This window comes from Buteo buteo, chromosome Z, assembly GCF_964188355.1.
Source record: "Buteo buteo chromosome Z, bButBut1.hap1.1, whole genome shotgun sequence".
NCBI classification, from domain to species: domain Eukaryota; kingdom Metazoa; phylum Chordata; class Aves; order Accipitriformes; family Accipitridae; genus Buteo; species Buteo buteo.
This window is the reverse complement of record NC_134204.1, coordinates 44,630,130-44,648,642: the sequence shown is the minus strand read 5'-3', so window position 1 is coordinate 44,648,642 and position 18,513 is coordinate 44,630,130. Positions and strand designations below refer to the sequence as shown.

Genomic DNA, 18,513 nt, shown 5'->3' with positions numbered 1-18,513 from the left:
ACAATGACATTTTTCCACTACGTCATTGTCCAACTGCGCACTAGGAGTGCCAGTTCAGTACCGAGATCCAGTCACAATGGAGTGACAAGGACCAGTACCCATTTTACAGTGGGGGCGAGGATACACCTGTGTCCAGGCAGACAGTGGACCCAGATGGGTGCCAGCCAAATGGATCCGTCCGGATGTACAAGGAACCAATAAGGACTAAGATATCTGCGTGTCATTGTGAGGAGGACTCTGTTCCATAGGGCGACTGAAAGCCTGGGTACCCACAGAAAAGGACTTAGTCAACGTGACACCTCAAGAAAGAAGTGTGCAGATGGCCAAGTTGGATGGTTCCTGTGATCCCACAGCTCGTCTACCCACCGATTTTCTATATTTGATGATTTCATCACTTACTCCAGTAGGACCTTGGGTAAACAGAATGAATATACAAGCTTTAGCCTGCCTGATTTTGAAACAAGGAAATGCCACTGCTCGAGCCATCGATGAATTAGCAAATCTTCAAGAAATGACTATGAATCAATTACAAGTATTACTTCCACCCATAGATTTCTTATTGGCCTAATTTGATGTAGGGTGTAAGCAGAACAGCACCATTTTTCCAGAATTTTGCTGTTTAGACTTTAAAAACAACACTGACATGCTGAGAACCATCAGATGACAAGCTGAGATCATTCGACAACTCCAAGACGCCATAAAGGTAGTAGGTCTTCCAGATGTTCCTGGGGATTGGTTTGGCTGGTTGAAAAAATGGGGTCTTTCCAAAATTGGGGGTCTGTGTGTTTTGGCTGTTGTCTGTATGATCATTCCCTGTGCTCTAGCGCTTTTGAAAAATATGCTAGATAGAATAGTTAAGCAAACTATGCAAGCCTACGTATTGTACTCACCTGTTGCAAATGAAGTTTAACTCAATTGTGCTTAGGGAGGGGGAATTGTGGGATAATTAGAAAAATAGACACATAGTGAACAAGAGACACGATGGGGCTGTTCAATCTGAGCCAGGGGCACCTGCAAGCAGCAGGCCTCAAGGACGCAGCGAAGGCTAACTGTTGCTACAAAGTTTGATGAAATAAGCACAAAAAGCTAAACAAGATGGGCCTACGTGACCGAAAGCAGGACACCTGGCAAGACAAAGACAGGAGGAATCGTTCGCGTGATCAGAAGACCTTATCCAATCGAACTATTGCTTTAGGGGCGTGAACAGCACATGTTAACCAATCAGTAGATGGCTTGCGCATGGCTATGGTATATAACCAAGTGTTACGCAGCAATTAAACAGAGAAATCGCTTGATCCACAGTATCTGTGTTGGTCCATTTCTCCCCAGGGCGAGTCCCTGGAGATGTGTCGTTTCTCCTAGATTGTCGCGACGGGAAAGTGCGGCAGGTATGATACCTCTGTGTAATACTAACTGTTTTCAGTGAGGTGTTTCTATATTACTGGTTGATTCTATTTTACTTATGCTCTATTTTCCAAGTAAACTGGACAGTTTGTGCTAAATTGCTTAAGCTGTCCAAATGTAAAACAGGCAAAGATGAATATACAAGTTATTGTAGCCACAGAGAGATCCATTCACTCTCTTAACCATCCATAATATTGGGAAGATTAGTTAATATATGCAAGAACTATAGAAAAGAAATACTCTGTCTTCAGAGTAAGGTCCGAATAGTGTGCATTAAATTGTAAATCATGCCCAAGTCCACATACAATACTGAGGAAAAGCAAATTGCTGAATAATTGTTCCAGTTTATGTTCCATTTCCTAACTTTTAAATGCTTGATATTCCAAGCAGAAGCCTTCCTTTAGCATGTGTGTAAGATTACTAAAACGATATATAGAGAAGGATGGGAAGAGGTCTGCTATTTCAGTTATAGGATCTGCCTGGTGCACGGCACAGCACTGCAGCTTTTCTGGGCTTCTGCATTGTTCTGCAAAGTTACTTTCAGAGACTACATGTATTCAAATCACATTTAAAAGTTCTGTAGCTTATCCCACCGGCCAGCTCGTCTCCTCTGCTCTTTTACTTCCTGGGGCAACACTAGGTCTTGATGTCATATGGTGCCGCACCTCCCGTTTCTGTTTTCCCTGTCTCTTCTAATCTGCTCCATTTAACTCTTCTAATCTGCTCCATTTAATCTCTGTGTCAAAACCCACCTTTTCCCACTCAGTACAACAGGACACTTTAGTAGTGATATGATGAAGCTCTTCTTGTTTTTGTGTTATCTTAGGCCTCCCTGAAGTTCCTGAGCATGATTTCATGTTCTGTTCTGCCTCTTCAGCCGAACAGGTGCTCTGAGTAGCTTGTGAAGTAAACCAGATAGACTGAAAATTGCATGTAGGGTATATCTCTATCTGTAGCTTTGGTATCTTCTGAATTTAAAACTTCTCCTGTACCATATCCATACTAGTAAACCACAGAAACAATGCTTTGGTTTTTCATATTTACTTAATTTAGAGCTGGATTTGAAGGGACATATCCTTCTAAGAACAGGCACATAATTTCAGAACAGAGCACTGTTTTGCCATTGCCTGCTGGGAATCCTGCCCTTACCACTCACTCTTAGGTCTTACCAAATAAATAATCTTTCGTTTTGTCTGTGCTGTTATGTTAGGACCATTTGACTGAACCATGGCCTGCCAAGCAAGCGCTCATTGCCTGGCACTGTGTAACACTGCAGGCATCGTCTCTTTTGCAGATATACCTATGCCGTGGCAGTGCTAAGTGACACACTGTACTTCATGCCAGTGCCTGAGATTTGTGTGACAAAACTGTAACAGTGGAAATAAGGGAGATGCCAAAGACAATGACATCCATCGAATATACAAGGAATTACCTGCACACGAAGGCAGAAATCTGGCCCATGTAGGCATTGCATTGGCAGATATTGTAAGACTTTTATATGGCTTGATTCAAAATTGAATGTTAATGTGAAGATTTCCATTTGTTTTCACTGTTACTAATTATTTACTTGTATCATATAGGTCGAAACATAAAACTTTCAAAGAAAACAAAGATGCAGACCTTTGCCACAGGAGGGTCAAATCCCAAGTCATCTAAGAAAACCAGGGTTAGACAGAAAAGTTTGGAAAAGATGATGTTAAATCTCAGAGGAAAAAAAAACCAAAACAACAAAAAACCAGATGGGGGCTATATGTCCAATGTCTATGCCCTTTACTTAGCAGTCCAATGTAGTCACCACCACAAGAGATACCCACAACAGAGTGAATAAGAGAGTGAGAAGGATAAGGATTACTGACAAACATCAACTCAGAAACCTGCAGCCACAAAAGCAAACAAGAAGGTAAGCACATCAATTTGAGTGGGAGCTCCCTGTCTGTCTAGTGAGACCACTTCAGCCCCGGCTGAGACTCTTGCTGTTCAGCTCAGGAGCTTATCCATGCTGAAAGGCAAACCTCCCGACTTCTATGAACAGGTAGCTGGTGTGTGTAAGCAAGACAAGTTTGTCTCTTGATGGCTGAACCACCCTTCATCAGCCCCATAACGGCTTCATGATACTCTTTGGGTACAAAAATTTGATGGGCGGATGAGAAACCATGAAACAGAAAGAACACTTTTGTTAAATTAATTCTGCTTTACTAAAACACTAGATCTTGCTAGACTCAGAATCCAAAGATGATATTGCTTTGCTACTCTTAGTAGTTCTACAACTGTGTAATGGAAATGTAGTAACAAAAATGTATAAAATCATAAATTTAAGTCCTTCAGTTATCTGATATTTGTAAGCTAAAATTTATTTTCCACATTACTTAACAGCTGTATTTCTCCGGAGTGCAGAGAACATTTCGCAGAGCATTTTATTGACTAGATTGTTGGCAGGATTTTAGGCTGAGTCTGTCTAAGCCTGTCAAAATAGTAATCAAAACCTGTAAATAATAATAATTTCCTTTGAGGGCATTCCTCATCTCTTGGGCAGAGGAGCACTTACAGTTCCCATTCACAGTACGTGATTTATTCTAATGAGAGGTCAGCTGGACTATTTGTACTTTGCTGGATGAGGTACTTAGCCTTGGGCTATGTTTTGGTCAATAAGGAAACACCGTTTTGGTAGTTGGATTTGTATTCTGTTTATCACAACCTTGGTATACAGAATTTACATTTGCAGGTAGATGTAAAGACGAGTGAGTGCAGGGAAATAATAATAATAATAATAAAATCTCAGTTAAAATGTATCTGTTTCCAATGAAATCTGAGTTTTGAGTCTGACTTCAAGAAAATGAGAAGTCTTGACTTCTGTGAAGAGAGACAGGCGCTAGTTCTCCTGTACAGAGCGCTGAAAATCCGGCTCCTTTGGCTGATTGACTTGAATGTAGCTTTTGCATTTTCCGTGTAATCTGGTATTTTAACAAGGTGCATGTCTAAACTAGGGGTGATGGGGTAGCAGCAAGCACGTGCTCGGCAACGTGTTAAGTCCAAGACCGCTGGCGGTCAGTGAGCAAGAATCCATCGAGTGGATCTTTGGGTCACCCCGGGTTCTTTGTCTTCCACGAACGCAAGGACTACTTTTTATTCGGCTAGCGAACAGAAAGGAGATTTCACGCCTTACGGTGACCGCGTAGTACCGGGGCCCACATTTGACGGCTGCAGGGTGGGTGGGACGTGGCTTTAACCTGTGCCGTTAGCGACGTGCGGGGCGGGGAGGTGGGCAGGGGGGACACCCTGCCCGTCCTCCTCCGGCCGCGGGCGGGAGCCCGGCGGGGGCAGAGGGGGCCGGCACCGGGCCGGCCCCGCCTTACCCCGGGGGCGCTGGCTGCCCGGCCCGGCCCGGCCCGGCAGGGCCGACAGCCGCCACCTGCGGCCCGCCCCCCGCCTCCCGGCCGCGCCCGGCCCCGCGGGTCGCCGGGGTGGAGCAGGGCCCGCCCCGCCCCGCCGACGGCAAAGTTGTGCCGCCAGCTCGGGACGCCGCCGCTCGCTCCGTCCGTCCCGTCCCGTCGGCGGGTAGAGTGTCCGCGGCGCCGGCCGATGGATCCCGAGGCGGCGGCGGGGGACGAGCTGTCCCGCCTGCGCGCCCTCTTCCTGGCCTGCGACGCCAGCGGCTCGGGCCGCATCGAGCGGGAGGACTTCGCGGCGCTCTGCGCCGAGCTGCGGGTGCGGCCGGCCGAGGCCGAGGCCATCTTCCAGCGCCTCGACAGCGACCGCGACGGGGCCATCACCTTCCCCGAGTTCGCCCGCGGCTTCCGCGGCGCCACCCGGCGGCGGCCCGGCGGCGGCGAGCCGGAGGGCGAGGGGGGGGAGGCGGCGGCGGCCGCCGCGGGGCTGGAGCAGCCCTGGAGGGACTTCGAGGTGCGGCTCGGGGACGAGGCCAGGTACATCCCCAGGTAAGGCCCGGGCCCGCCGGCGCCGCCGCTCGCCCTCCCGCACTCCCTGCTCCCCCTCGCCCCGGGGGGGCGGCGGCCGCCCCGGTGGGAGCGGGGCTGCGGCCACCGGGGCGCCGGGGCTGAGCCTGCCCGCGGGGAGCCTGGCGGCGGCAAGCCTCGCTCCGGCCGCCCTCCGGAGGGGGAACGGCCCTCCTGGCAGCGGCTTGCGCCGGTGCTGATGCAATACCCTGCCGGGGAGAGTGCAGCCCGCGGTACTCGCAGGTGCATAGAGCCCTCACCACGTCTTCTTCGCGGTTTTGAGGGTTTCCAGCTCTGTTTTTCCAGCCTGCAGCCGCTTTCTTGCTTCCTCTCCTCTGCTCTGCCGGGGAGCCGCGGGGGAAAATGAGGCCGGTGAAACGCAGGGGATGCAAAGTGCTGCCGGCCCCTCAAGTGAAACTTTGTCGTCCCGCCCCCCCCATCCCCTGACCAGCCGCCAGCATCTTTCTCTTGCACCCCTGTCTTCCTGGTAAAGGCAGACTAACACCACCTCTGCCTCCAGGTTAACGGTGCTCGTAAGTACGGCTCTCGGGCTGAGGAGCTCGCTGAAGTCCGTGGGAGCCTTTGCCCTCGATGACAGTGAAGTGAAGACAACCGATGGCAGCTTGGTTTGGGAACAAACCCGATGACCACGGCTCTGTCAGTACCGAGGTGGTTCCCGTTTACAGAGGCACGTTTTGGTGATTCGCAGTAATCTGCCTGGAACCTGATGTGCTCAAAATTAGTAGGAAAACGTTGGCCATCAAAAGTACAGAGTGATTCTGCTTCTTTTTAAAATCGTAATTTAAGATGGAAAACAAGCAATCTGAGTTGAAGGGCTTGGCAGCTGGTTAAGAGGCAGTTTAAAGATAATGCATACGTTAATATATCTGCAAAGACTGTGTCAAGTCACAGTGGGTCCTGGCTGTGAGGTACACAGAAGCCAGTAAAAGGCACGTTAGTTTCTGTGTAACTTTGGTAACAATCCAGTCGAATGTGCAGCTTGTTGTTTTACAAGACCATGTATTAAATAATTGGCAAATTTTTAGCATACCAGTCTCCATGTAGTGCACCTTAAGTTCTTATCTATCCCAATAATATGGTTCTAGCTGCTTTTAAAAACGTGTTTGGATTATGAAATGAAAAATTTCTTCACAGAAATTTTCAGTTACTTAACCTGCTACTCATGTGCGCAACTGGAGTTGATTGTTCTTTTATTTTTGGACTGGAAGGGTAAATAATATTGGTTAGTCTTACTGGACCGTTCCATTTCAGGCAGATCAGTAACTTCATACAGGTCTTACCTAGTTCCTGATGCCTTCCTTGCTACATACTTGCTTTCTGCAGAAAGAGGGGGAAAAAAAAAAAAAGGCCATTGGAAAATTTACAGAAGCAATTTGTAACTCAGCCTAAAGCCAGACAGAAACTCAATAGGAGATAGAAAAAATCTGACTCGTGAACAGTGGTGGCTTGTGAAAACTTCTATCTACTTTTGGTAATAAGCATATCTCAGTATCTTTGTTACTATGTTTGCAGCAGCAGGTTGAATGTAGTCCAGTTGTTTGTCTAAGCGGATAGTAGGAAGGAAGAGGAATAGCTTTCGTTGGCTTGGCTGTGCAGACACATCCTTTAGTTTTGTTAAATTTATCATGACACAATGTAATTTGTGTTATGATTCTTGTACATCTGAATTGCAAACAGAGCTAAATTTTCATAGTTAAATACATGTGTATCAGGTGGGCAGTAATTTGATGTAAATGCTTCCTATTCTTGTTCAGCTTTATAAATAGCTTTGAACATCCTTTGCAGTCAGCTGTATTTATTAGGTGGGTGTCAATGTCAGCTGAAGAACAGTGTGCCCTTTGTTTTCTTGTTCTCTCTCTTTTCTGTCCTGAAGTGCTAGAAGCAGATCTGTGTTACAGCTCAGCTTTTTTCCATTTGTGGCCCACATCATTTTTTGTTGAAATGTATGTGTAAGTTTTTTTTTCTCATGAGTAGTCCCACTAAAATCATTAGGACCGCTGGTGTAAGTAATGAATATATTGAAATTGATTGAGGAGTCTGGTCATAGGAGAGTTTTTAAGTAACAGAATATAACAAAACCATGTAAAGTACAAGCTGGTACTTCAAAAAAGTTATTTATCTTTTTATTTAAATGATTTTTTTTTTAGTTGTTTATCAGTTCAGGTTTTTTTAGGAAAAGGCAGTGCTTTGAAAAACAGACCTAGCTTGGAACATACCTGCATCTTAAATACTCTGATATCGTTGGTGTCCTCACATTGTGGTTTATTACTCTTCATATGTTTGTTGTAACATTGGTGTTGAAAACCATTGGAAAAGTAATTACAAAGAAGAAACTCCTCAAACCCAGATGAGTGGAGCTAGTTGTCCCTATTTTTTAACTAGAATGTGTGTTTTTTATCTCAATCATTTTGGGGTTCAGTACCCTCAAAATGCTGTGCCTTCTGGCCCCAGTGTAGCAAACCCCTGGCACATGTGCTTTGATGCTATTGTGGTTTATATAGACAGAAACAAGGTATAGCAGATGGAAGTAGTGAGAAAAAAGCAGGGCTGAAGTCAGGAGAAAATTATGTAGTAAACACCTGTGGTCTCTAGCATTCCTAAGCTTGATTAAGTGCCCATGGAAATCAAGGGGAAATTTTTCACTGATATCAAAACGTATGGTTCAGCCTCTGTTTCTGTGACTGAGCTTTTAAAAGCCATAAATAAGCCTCCATAATAAGGTGTGAAACCCAGTACAGAGATGAATATCCTGACCCACTCCTCAGTGTAGTAGCAGCCATTAGATGCGAGACTGTTTACTACCAGGTACTGCCTCATTTCAGGTACTAAAATAAGCATATGGTACAATAAGTGTATTTTGAATTTAGTTAATTTTAAAAAAGGATAGTTTTATTATGGGATGGATCCTGCCTCTTTGTAGTTTGGTGTATGATTTGCACAGTTCTGTTAGCTTATACTTTAAAGCATCCAAGTCTGTACGTACTGGAGTTGTGGTTGTATTTGTTGCAGTTAAACAAAAAAAAGAGTAACATCAAAGGGTTTGTTTTCAGCCTTGTTCCTTCCCTCCCCACCTGAACAGGTTTTTGGGACTAAATTCAGTTAGATTTCTTGGTAAGGTGGTCATTGTGAGTCAAAGTGGTTTTTGCCGTAGTCTTTACGCGTGCTCAGTGGGCAATTGTGCCTCTAGCACACAAAAAAAGTGGAAGGTCCTTCTAGGCTGATAGCCTAATATAATGTGTGAAGTCAGATTTTAGTGGAGTTGCGTAGAGGGTTGAGGGTTGTTTTTTTTGGCATTCGTTTAATTTGAAATGCAGCTACCCTTCTGTGTTGTTATATTCAATTGGGTATAATGAGTAATTAAACGCAAAGGATTGCAATGCCTTTGGTTTATACGTATTGAATTGCCAACTGGAGTATGACTCTGTGAGCCATAGGAGATCTGTTTTATTGAGAACTCGGGCATGTTCATTGGTTTGTTCCTCTAAGAAGTATTTGCAATGGTACAGGAGTAGACAAGGTTAAGAAACTTACCTATTTGGCGCTCCAGGCAGTGAATCCTCCAGTGCACTGCATCCACTGGAAGGTTTAGCCCTTGACTGTGTTACTAGGTGTTGTGTTCTTATTAATATGTGGCCAACCTCAGATCTGTTTGGATTTCAGTGGTAAGACTGAAAGGTTCCCTTCACACTCTTAATACGCTTGTGGTCCTTTAAGCATGTGGGAAAGTCTCCTCATGGCAATGCTTTTCCATTCCTCAGCTTGAACAAAGAATGATCCAACATCCACTGGCACTTCAAGGGAAAACCTGTACTTACAAGTGCTGTGACAGTTATTTGTGTCTGTAAATTGCAGGCAAAAAACTTCCCAGAAAACAGATTTTGAAATTTTAATGTCAGAGACCTTCAATCAGAAAGAACAAAGGCTTGGGACTGTGGGTGCTGTGTGCATTCTTGTGTATTGTGGAATCACTCTGGGATAAATTGAATCCCTTTAAGCCCTACCAGGCAATTTTTGTGAGATATTTGGCAAACTGGATAATCTGATCAGAAAATGAACTAAATTAATTTGAGCATGAATGGGTGGATGAATAGAAAGTTTGTATCCCTGTTTTGAGTTAAATTCTTCTGAGAGTCCTCATACTTCACTGCTTTGCATTTTAGTCTTGGGGTCTGTTTTACCTGTGTGCCTTGTACTTTGGGCCAAGCTGACTGTTCATTGGACTCTGATATCAGGGCTGCCACACTGCGAGATTTTGTGCATCGCATAATTCCAAAGTCTTCTAATTTGATTATGATAACTGTTTGCCCTCAATCATGTCATCTGAAGCTGTAGAGAAAATGTGGATCTGGGGGACGTGATAAAATGAGAAGAGTGCTGTTTTTAAGATGAGCTACTTAAACTGTGAAGACAGGTGATGTTTGTGGGATATACTGCTGTGCTACAGCAAACAAAAGGTGCTCTGCTGCATAAAAAAAAACATCCAAAACCTGTCATGCTCTTGCCTTCATGAGCCAGGATAGTTTTTTTGCCAAAGTCAATACAGAGCACAGCGTCAACTCTTGTCAGCAATTTGTGTTTACTTCCAAGAGATGATGAGCCATGATATCAGCACTGGAGAGATTTCCTTGGAAGTTGAAGTGCGTTCCCCAGAGAGGATAAAGGCAAATCCTGAGGAAAAACAAATGCTGGGTCCCCCTTTGTCGCAGTGCTGGAGAGGGGATGTCTGCTGTAAGAATGATATCTTGTCTTTTAATATGTCTCATGACAGGGTTTCAACAAATGTGCTCTGCTGGAAATGTGATGAATGCCTTTCTGTGAGCTAGAAGACTTTCTGAGCTACCTTAGGTTTTACTGCTTTTCTGTTTTTTTGCTTTAATCAGAACAGCATCTGTGCCAAGTAACTTAATCACTGTAGCACTTGTTTTCCTGGTATTTTCATGTCACACAATCATTTGTCATAACCATATCCTTTGGAGCGTTCTCCTTTTCCACAGACTTCATCTTTCCCTCCCTGTCCCACAGTCTTTTCCACTCCTGCTCCACTGGCTCCCAGTCACACCTCTGTCTTTAGGAAGAGAACAGTATTTATTCCTTGGAAACATTAAGCATCCCTTCCCTGGGAATCAGCCATTGGCCAGGCTCTCTCATCTCGGGGTTGCAGGTTGGTTTGTCTTCTTTTAATGCAGTCTGTTTCTGAAGGGAGAGATACAGAAAAAGAAAAGGTGGTATTAAAAAAACTCATAGTGCTTCAGGTTGAGAAGTACCTTTAATTTTACACAGTGTTAATGTTTTGTTTAATCTCTTTTTCCTCAAGGCACTTAATCTAGGAGAAAGTGTTATGCACTCAGCTGTCACAAAAGTAGATCCTTCCCAATTTAGAACAGATTTGGTTGATGATTTCTGGTAGCTGATATGATGGCAAGTCCAATGTGTCTGCTTTTCAGAAAAAGGTATTTCTCTATCTCTTAGTGGCACACATAGGCTATTAGTCTCCAGTGTAAGGACAATCATGAGATGTGTAATGAATGCCTGATCTTTCTCTTGCTCTGACCACCCAGCGCAGACCACTTTGTACTTCATCCCTTCATGCCCATACCAGAACAGAGCTGTGTAATTTTACAAGCTCACCTACACTGGGAAGAAACCATTAGAACAGTGTTCTAAAACTTAGGAGTGGGAGCATATTATCAGCATGAAAACAAGTTTAAGTGTATTGGTGATTATCTTTGCTTTTACCTGCACCTACAAAAAGAGAAATTACATTTTTCCAGTGCTTGAAAGATGTCTGGGCCAGGAAAACAAAGAGAAAGTGTTTGGAGAACCTGAAGTCTGCAGTAAGAACGTGGATAAGAAAGAAGATAGAAGTGTAGACGCAGATCAGTAATTGGCAAGGGATGGTGTTGAGAAAGATATGGATGTACACAGAAGGACCTACAGAAACAGTCCTGCTGGGGAACACTTTGGTCTAGTTATCTTACCTCTCAATACAACCCTCATCCAGCTAAGCCTGACAGCCCTTGTGCAGCTCCTGTCCAAGCGAGATTTTACCTTGTTTTGCTGCTTTGTGCTCCCCAGAGTGCTCTGCACAGGGAGGCCCTCAAATCATGCTGGTCACCTTGTCAGTCTCCACCTTTCTAAAGCAGACGCAGGTAAACATATGCAAAATGGCGACGGAAGAAACACTGAATCTTTACCATGTAAATGAGAGAAGGTGATATTACAACATCACTGGCACATCTTTGATTTTTCTCCTGTTTCCCACTAGCTTATTGCTTTTTGTATGTCTTCGGTGGAAAACTATACTGAAAATACTGCCCCTGGGGTCAGACTAAGGGGCCCGTGTAACAGTATCCTCTCTCTGGCAACTACATAGGGAACACATGTAAGATACTGAGCAACTGTAGACTTATTCTTATCATAGATTCATAGAATAGTTCGGTTTGGAAAGGACCTCTACAAATCAGTCCAACCCCCCTGCAATGAGCAGGGACATCTTCAACTAGGTCAAGTTGCACAGAGCCCCATCCAACCTGGCCTTGAACAATTCCAGGCATGGGGCATCCACAACCTCTCTGTGCAACCTGTTCCAGTGCCTCAACACCCTCACTGTAAACTTATCATTCTTTGATAAATTCCATCAGCTCCCACTGAGGTGCATTCAGAGTGTGGGTCATTAGGCAAATGCTCACTGTGCATTCAGCAAACCAAAATAATACTATGTGATATGAGTTAACGTAGCTTTATGGGTTAAATGAAATTATGCCACTTAATATAATCTAAATATCTGATATGTCTAATCCCAGTGTTGTTTTAATTCTTTTTTTTTTCCTTCTCTCTTCTGCTCCTCCTGTATTCTACCATGATATTTAAAATCTATCATATTATAAATTGCGTTATCATCATGGCAGTTTTATTTTCTTTCTGTAATTTGCTCAGGAACTCTCTGAAACCATGTGAATACAGTAACTTTGCTTAAGTTAACTCTTATGTGAAGTTGTGCACATATTGACTAATTATACTTACTAATTAGTAATTTTACAGACAGCTTACATTATAAAACCTTTGAGATGAGGCAAGGTAAAGCCAGAGCAATACTTGGCCAGAATACTATACTTTTTTGGGTAAAAGCGTTTTGTGTCTGTACTTTGTAGAAGCAGCAGAGAGGTAGTGCATGCGTGGTAGGTAGTGTAACCGTAGCGTCAGACAGGCCAAAGGGACAGTTTCTTTCATGCCTTATATCAAAAACTGCATTAGTATTTGTGAATGTCTGCAGTTGTGTTAGTGGGGAACTTAAAGGTGTGCAGTTAAATCCATTTAAAAGTGATTTTGGGATTTCAAGGAAGACCAGTTTTAAAGGGCAAACCTGAGCATTTCAGATGAATTTTGCTGAAACTGAAGTGAAAGCGTTCTGGTTGCCTTTTTGTCCAGCAAAAGGATAGACTATTCAGAGTTCAGAAGTCAGCTTGGCGAAATCCGTTTGTGAAGTCTTCCTTGATAAATGATTTTGAATAACTAATGAATCTGCAGAAAGAAATAGCATGTATTCAAGGGGAACTGGAGACAAACAAACAAATTGGGCAATATTCATTGCAACTAATATGTCCTGCTGCAGAGGTGTCACTGATATTTACCAAAGCATGTGAAAACAGAGGAGTGATTGAAAATACGGAAAGAGACAATTCAGAACAATTCCTCTCATAATCATCAAATACTTACTGCATGTTGATATAGAGTGTATATAACTACATCTTTCTAAAATTCTGTGTATCTATAAAATATTGCAGTGTGCGTGCTGCTAATTCATCACAGATACTTGGAGTGATTAAATCAATAGCAGTCTTGCCAGTTCATGAAAGTATATTACTTCTTGCTGAAGGCGTAAGTGATTAAGCAGAGTCCCATCAATTTTGTTGCATGACTTCAATTTCTCTTCTGTTTTTTTGTTGCTGCAGTAGTTGTTGAGTCATGTTTTTAACTAACACCTCCCATAAAGTTGCCACAGAAGCACTCAGGTGAGTGTCACAGAGAATATCTGTGGCCAATTTTAATCTAAAAAAGCCTTCCAGGCCCTTTCCAGGATCCTGCACAGTTGTGGTTGTATGGGTATTGTTTTGCTACTTAGGCCTAAGTACTGCTTCATAAAACTGGGTCACTGAGATATTTTGAAACCATCTGGATGGTAGCTGGTCACTGGGCTAAGGAGGAATAATAAAGAGGTTTTTGTATCACAAAGGGAGAATAAACTCTCACAATAACTATTTTGTGCTTCTGACTAGTGCATCTTAAAGCAGACTTAGCTGTATGGCAGGGGCTCAGCGGCATGGAGATACTGATTTCTATCTTTGGTTCTGGTATGTGTATTTGCATACACTTTGAAAAGAAGCTGCAAGAGGGAGTGGCTGTGGCATTCTTGCAGCTGCAGAAATGCGTTACAGTATTCCATTACAAATCTCTTCTGCTCCTGGCACGAAATACAGTAAGCAAAGGCCAGACTAATTGATTTTCTGCTCCCATCAGCATAAGACATTATACCTTTAATTTTGCTACTCCATTAATAATCTATATGGTAGGAGGCCTCTGCTATTAACATTATGCATGTGTTGTTTTTGAACACAGGATGTATAGCACAGTTAGAAGTACCGTGTGGTTTTATGGATGTAGCTTCATTTGATTTAAACACAGCAGCTGATTAATCCTGCACAAGGTGGGGTGAGAAAGATAGAGTACCAACATAACTCTATAATCTTGTGAAAAAAGTTATGTAGGTCCTGAAAGATCCAGCCATAGTTCAGTGACCTGTGATTTGGAAGATAATCAGGAAAACATTTGCTCAAGTAATGAATATTTTATGTTAGCATCAAGTAACAAGGAAATTTCTTACTGTTTGCTTGCCTTCTAGGAAACATGCTTATTGGTAAGCATCTTGTTGGTGAAATTTAAAGGAAAAAAGAAAATTTCAGAACACAGATTTCATGTTTGTATTTTGTATTTCTAAAACTCATATATGTTGAGCTAGATTGTGCTGAATTTATTTGCCTTGGAAGAGTGATAAACTCCGTCTATCTGCCATTTCTATTTTACATGCAGCTCATTTAAAGGACTGTGTGTATATATATTCACACTGTTTGAAGAAGTGACATTCTTCAGCAGCTAATTCTGGATATGCACAATCTCTACTTCTATCTAAAATTTGAAACTATTCTGGAATAGTTTATTGGCTGTTTTGGTGAGCAATTTGCAGCTTTGAAGGACAACTGCTGAAGTGCTAAGAATTTATGAAATGCAGCATACGTTACCAGCTCTCAGTCCAACTATCAAAAATAAATGGAATTTCAAATAGAGAGGCTACGAAGAAGCTACATATAGTAATGTTTGAAGTACAGCTAGGCTCCAGCTTCAAGCCTACCCAGTGTTAATGGAAGTGTGGTAGGAATTCTGTAAATGGTAACACCTTGAGATACTGAACTTATTGTTTGTCCAGCTGCATGTACTTGGAAACCGGTGTCTAAATGCTACATATCTGCTGTACGCTTGAAATTTAATTGAGATCTGATGAACCCAAACCTCAGACTTATTTTGTGATATGCATTGTTATCAAAACCATTTAAAAACTCTGTTGTGCAGTAAGCCCTTTAGTGCAGAAATTTCGCATTTGTCTGTATGTTGCAAAAGTACAGAGTGAAAGGAGGGCAGATTTTAACTCTATAGTTTTGTTTTCATTTTTTTGTTTTTCCTAGTTTTAATATTTCTGATGGTGCTGATAATGTCAGCATTGTTTTAGCACAAAGTTGTTGCTAAGGAAAACGTCCCTAACAGTTTTTTAAATGTGAATTATTGAGTAAACGTACATTTGGGGAGTTCTTTAATGATACATTATTTATACATAGTTTGTAGCATCTGTTGATCTGCTAAATCTGCGTGTTATTGTGACTACTTGTGAACCTTGACATCACTCTGTTTAAAAAATATTTTAAAAAAGAAATTGTGTGCATGCATTGGAAGATATTCAGAGCACTACATTAAGTTTAACTTAAATTCTGGAAATACTGAATACAGCTAAAGCATTAGGGTTTGGAAAGGAATCCCTTTGCAAGACAGAAACATGTATGTACACAGAAGTGCCCCTGGCATCAGTAAATCTGTATTTCTTTGTGCTGCTGTTATGTTTCTGTATATTGAAATGAATATCAGCACTTCAGCTGGAAGGACATTTTATGGTGTTCTGAAATACTTCAGTTGTTTAAGATGGGAATCTGAGCTATAGCAACAATTATGGTACTTTTGCAATAAAACAAGCTATACCTTCAGTGTGGAAATCACCTAGAAGAAGCAGAGTGCTGCAATGTTGATAATCTAAGCTGTGGAATTGCTTCAAGTGGGGAAAAAATGCAGATTGTTGATATCATGTGTATGTTGAAGGTATTAAATAGCACTACCTCCATAGAAGATAGGAAAATATCAGCTGTCTAACGAGAAGGATCATTAAATCAGAGTTTAAGCTTTCCTTTAACAACAACAAGACATCATGTATTTGTGATATGTTAGATATGGTGTTACACTAGAACTTGCAAAACATTGTTTTTGTTTGCATTTCTGCAACTGATATGCTGTATTTCCTCATTACTGGCCTGCTTTCCCTACCTTTCTAGACCTGATCTTCCCTTTTCCTTTTTTTCTGTTTAATTTTTAAGTTCTTTAATACCTGTTCATGTTCTGGCATATAGTTGATGTGGCAATCGGCTTGAATTTTCCTTGGGACTGCTAAATTCTGTTATAGGATTTTCTTTGGTAGATTGCCTTAGGGTAATCCAGATGTTGGAACCTAGCTACCATGTAACGCAAAGGGTTACATGGTGTTACTAGTGGTATGACCAGAAATCAGTGCTTTTTATGTAGTAACCTGTGTAATAATGTCTTGGTGCTTATGGTATTCTTTGGGTTTGTATCTTGTCAAGATTCTTTGCTTTGACAATTAAAACTGCATGCAATCTATGTAAATGAGTCTAGATCAAATGGAAGTCAGAATATACTATTCCTGCATTGGTCCAGCTTTTAAGCAGCACTATAAATTTCAGGAGGGCTTTTAATAACTAAAGGGTCTACAGAAACTTTTTGCTTTCTTCTGTACAAGATACATGTTATCTTTCACATGAGAATCATATACAGAATTAATTTCTTATAACAATGAATTTTTGCAGTATAAAACAGGGCTGGTGTTATGAGGAGTGCAGTAGTCTGGAGCAGAGTAATTTGTCTTAAACCAAAGAGCTGTATTCTCATTTCCCCTACAGCTCTGCCTCCGCCACACACTGATACAAGAGATGAAAATACTAGGAGTCCAACAGCTGGGGGAACATCAAAAATTTTACTTGAAGGAGGTATGATCACCTCCCTCTCACCCCTTTACACATCCATTTTGACTTAGGTGGTTGGCATTCATACCCATTTTCATTTCTTATGCAGCCTCCTAAAGTTGTAAACTTATTCACAGATTATGATTAACATTAGAGCCACCAACAAACTTGATACACATTATGGGTTATTCCAGTGGCGTGCTCTTCAATACACCATGAACAGAAGTACAAAATTTTACTTAAGCTAAAAAGTTTTTTCTACAGTAACTGTTAAAGTAAAGAAGCAGGAAGGGTAAACATGATTTAGAAGTATTCAGACATTATATGCTGAATGTTCAAAGTCCATATCTAACTTGCTAAATTTTAAAAATATGCAAAAAGGGGAATATCTTCATTTGTAATACATTTTTCAAACCTGTTATAGAACATTGTTCCAAGTTAGTGCGTTAAAATGGTATTTCTCTTTTAGACAAGAGCAGGTCAGTGTTCTGTATCAGAACATACACATAGCGGAACCAAGATTAATCCAACCGTACGAACATGTCATTAAGAACTTCATCCGAGAGATCAAACTTCAAAGCACAGAGATGGAAACTTTGGCCATCGCTGTAAAAAGGTATAGTAAGTTGTGTTTCTGGTTCAGTTATGCAGTTACTTTTTTCTCTATCACACTTTGTTGGGTTAAACTACTGGGAGCTAATGCCAAAATATGTTATGCTGAGTAGTTCCATAAATGGAGGTCAAAGGTTAGTTTATATTATATGCACATACATGTGCATAAGCACATACAGCAGCTTGCAAATGATTCCCTGTTCATATATTGAATAAGTCCTGGACCAAATTTTTGCAGCCTCTATTCTTGTGTTTAATGTCTTAAAACATTTTAACTACTCTTCCTTGGCTGTAACTTTGAGTTTTAGCATACATGTCCATTATATCTTCACTTTAGAAACCATATTTTTGCTTCTTCAGCTTCAAGGGGTGTATTTACCTATTGTAACTACTTGGCATCTGCAATCTCGCATCATTACTGCCAAAACCAAACAGATTAGCTCAGGACAAAGATCTTGTTTGTGTGGGTCATGCAAGTTGCTGTAGCTATCCTTTTGAAGTCTCTTCATAGGATAACCAGAGGAGCCTTTTATCTCTGTAACTTAATTTTCAAAATGCAGATGTGATGTATTTCATACTAATCATCATCTGTCAGCTATTATTTAAAATCTAATTTGCCCTTACCTTCAAATTAATTTGTGATTTTTTGTTTCCCAACCATATCGGATTCAAGGTCTGGGCAATGTTAAACTGTTGCCATGTCTCTCTGTCTAATTTGTTTCAGCTGAGGTAGGCAGGTGTGTTTCACATGTTTCTATCAACCCAGAGGGTAATCTCTAAGAGAGTATTCACTTTCAAATTTTAGAGCTCAGGATAAAGCAGCAGTTCAGCTCAGTGAGCTGGAGGAAGAGATGGAACAACGAATACAGGCTGTGGAGCATAAAGTTAAAAAGGAAGTGAGTATTTTATATTTACAAAATTTTATAATTGCCAAACTCTCAGTGGTCTTAAGCAGGATTGAAGGCTGGGTGTGTTTTTGATCCTGATGGGCTGACTAAAAGCCACTGAAGGCAGGGCCTGGATGAAAAGAAGCTATCCATGAGGTCAAAAATGTATTCTCTTAATGCTTTCCCAAAGAAGAATGGCTGCTCAGATGTAATAAACCAAGAAAAAAAAGTCTTTCTCTTTTGTGAGAATATGCTGGCCTGGAGGAACTTATTTCTGAGACC

At 41.8% G+C, this 18,513-nt stretch overlaps 1 protein-coding gene across 5 annotated transcripts in view; it reads left to right on the top strand.

The window, feature by feature from the left end:
- The first annotated feature begins 4,799 nt into the window (after window positions 1–4,799).
- The window catches only part of RASEF (RAS and EF-hand domain containing), a 48,205-nt gene continuing 34,491 nt past the window's right edge, over window positions 4,800–18,513 (top strand). For 4 of the 5 annotated variants that reach the window (XM_075020253.1, XM_075020254.1, XM_075020256.1 and 1 more), the window contains exons 1-3: window positions 4,800–5,339; window positions 17,202–17,348; window positions 18,150–18,240. In XM_075020253.1, coding sequence (XP_074876354.1) covers window positions 4,984–5,339; window positions 17,202–17,348; window positions 18,150–18,240 — 594 coding nt within the window. In that variant the 5' untranslated portion in view covers window positions 4,800–4,983. Of the gene's footprint in view, window positions 5,340–16,739; window positions 16,757–17,201; window positions 17,349–18,149; window positions 18,241–18,513 lie in introns of those variants that run through there. The other variant, XM_075020257.1, reaches the window with a different exon arrangement.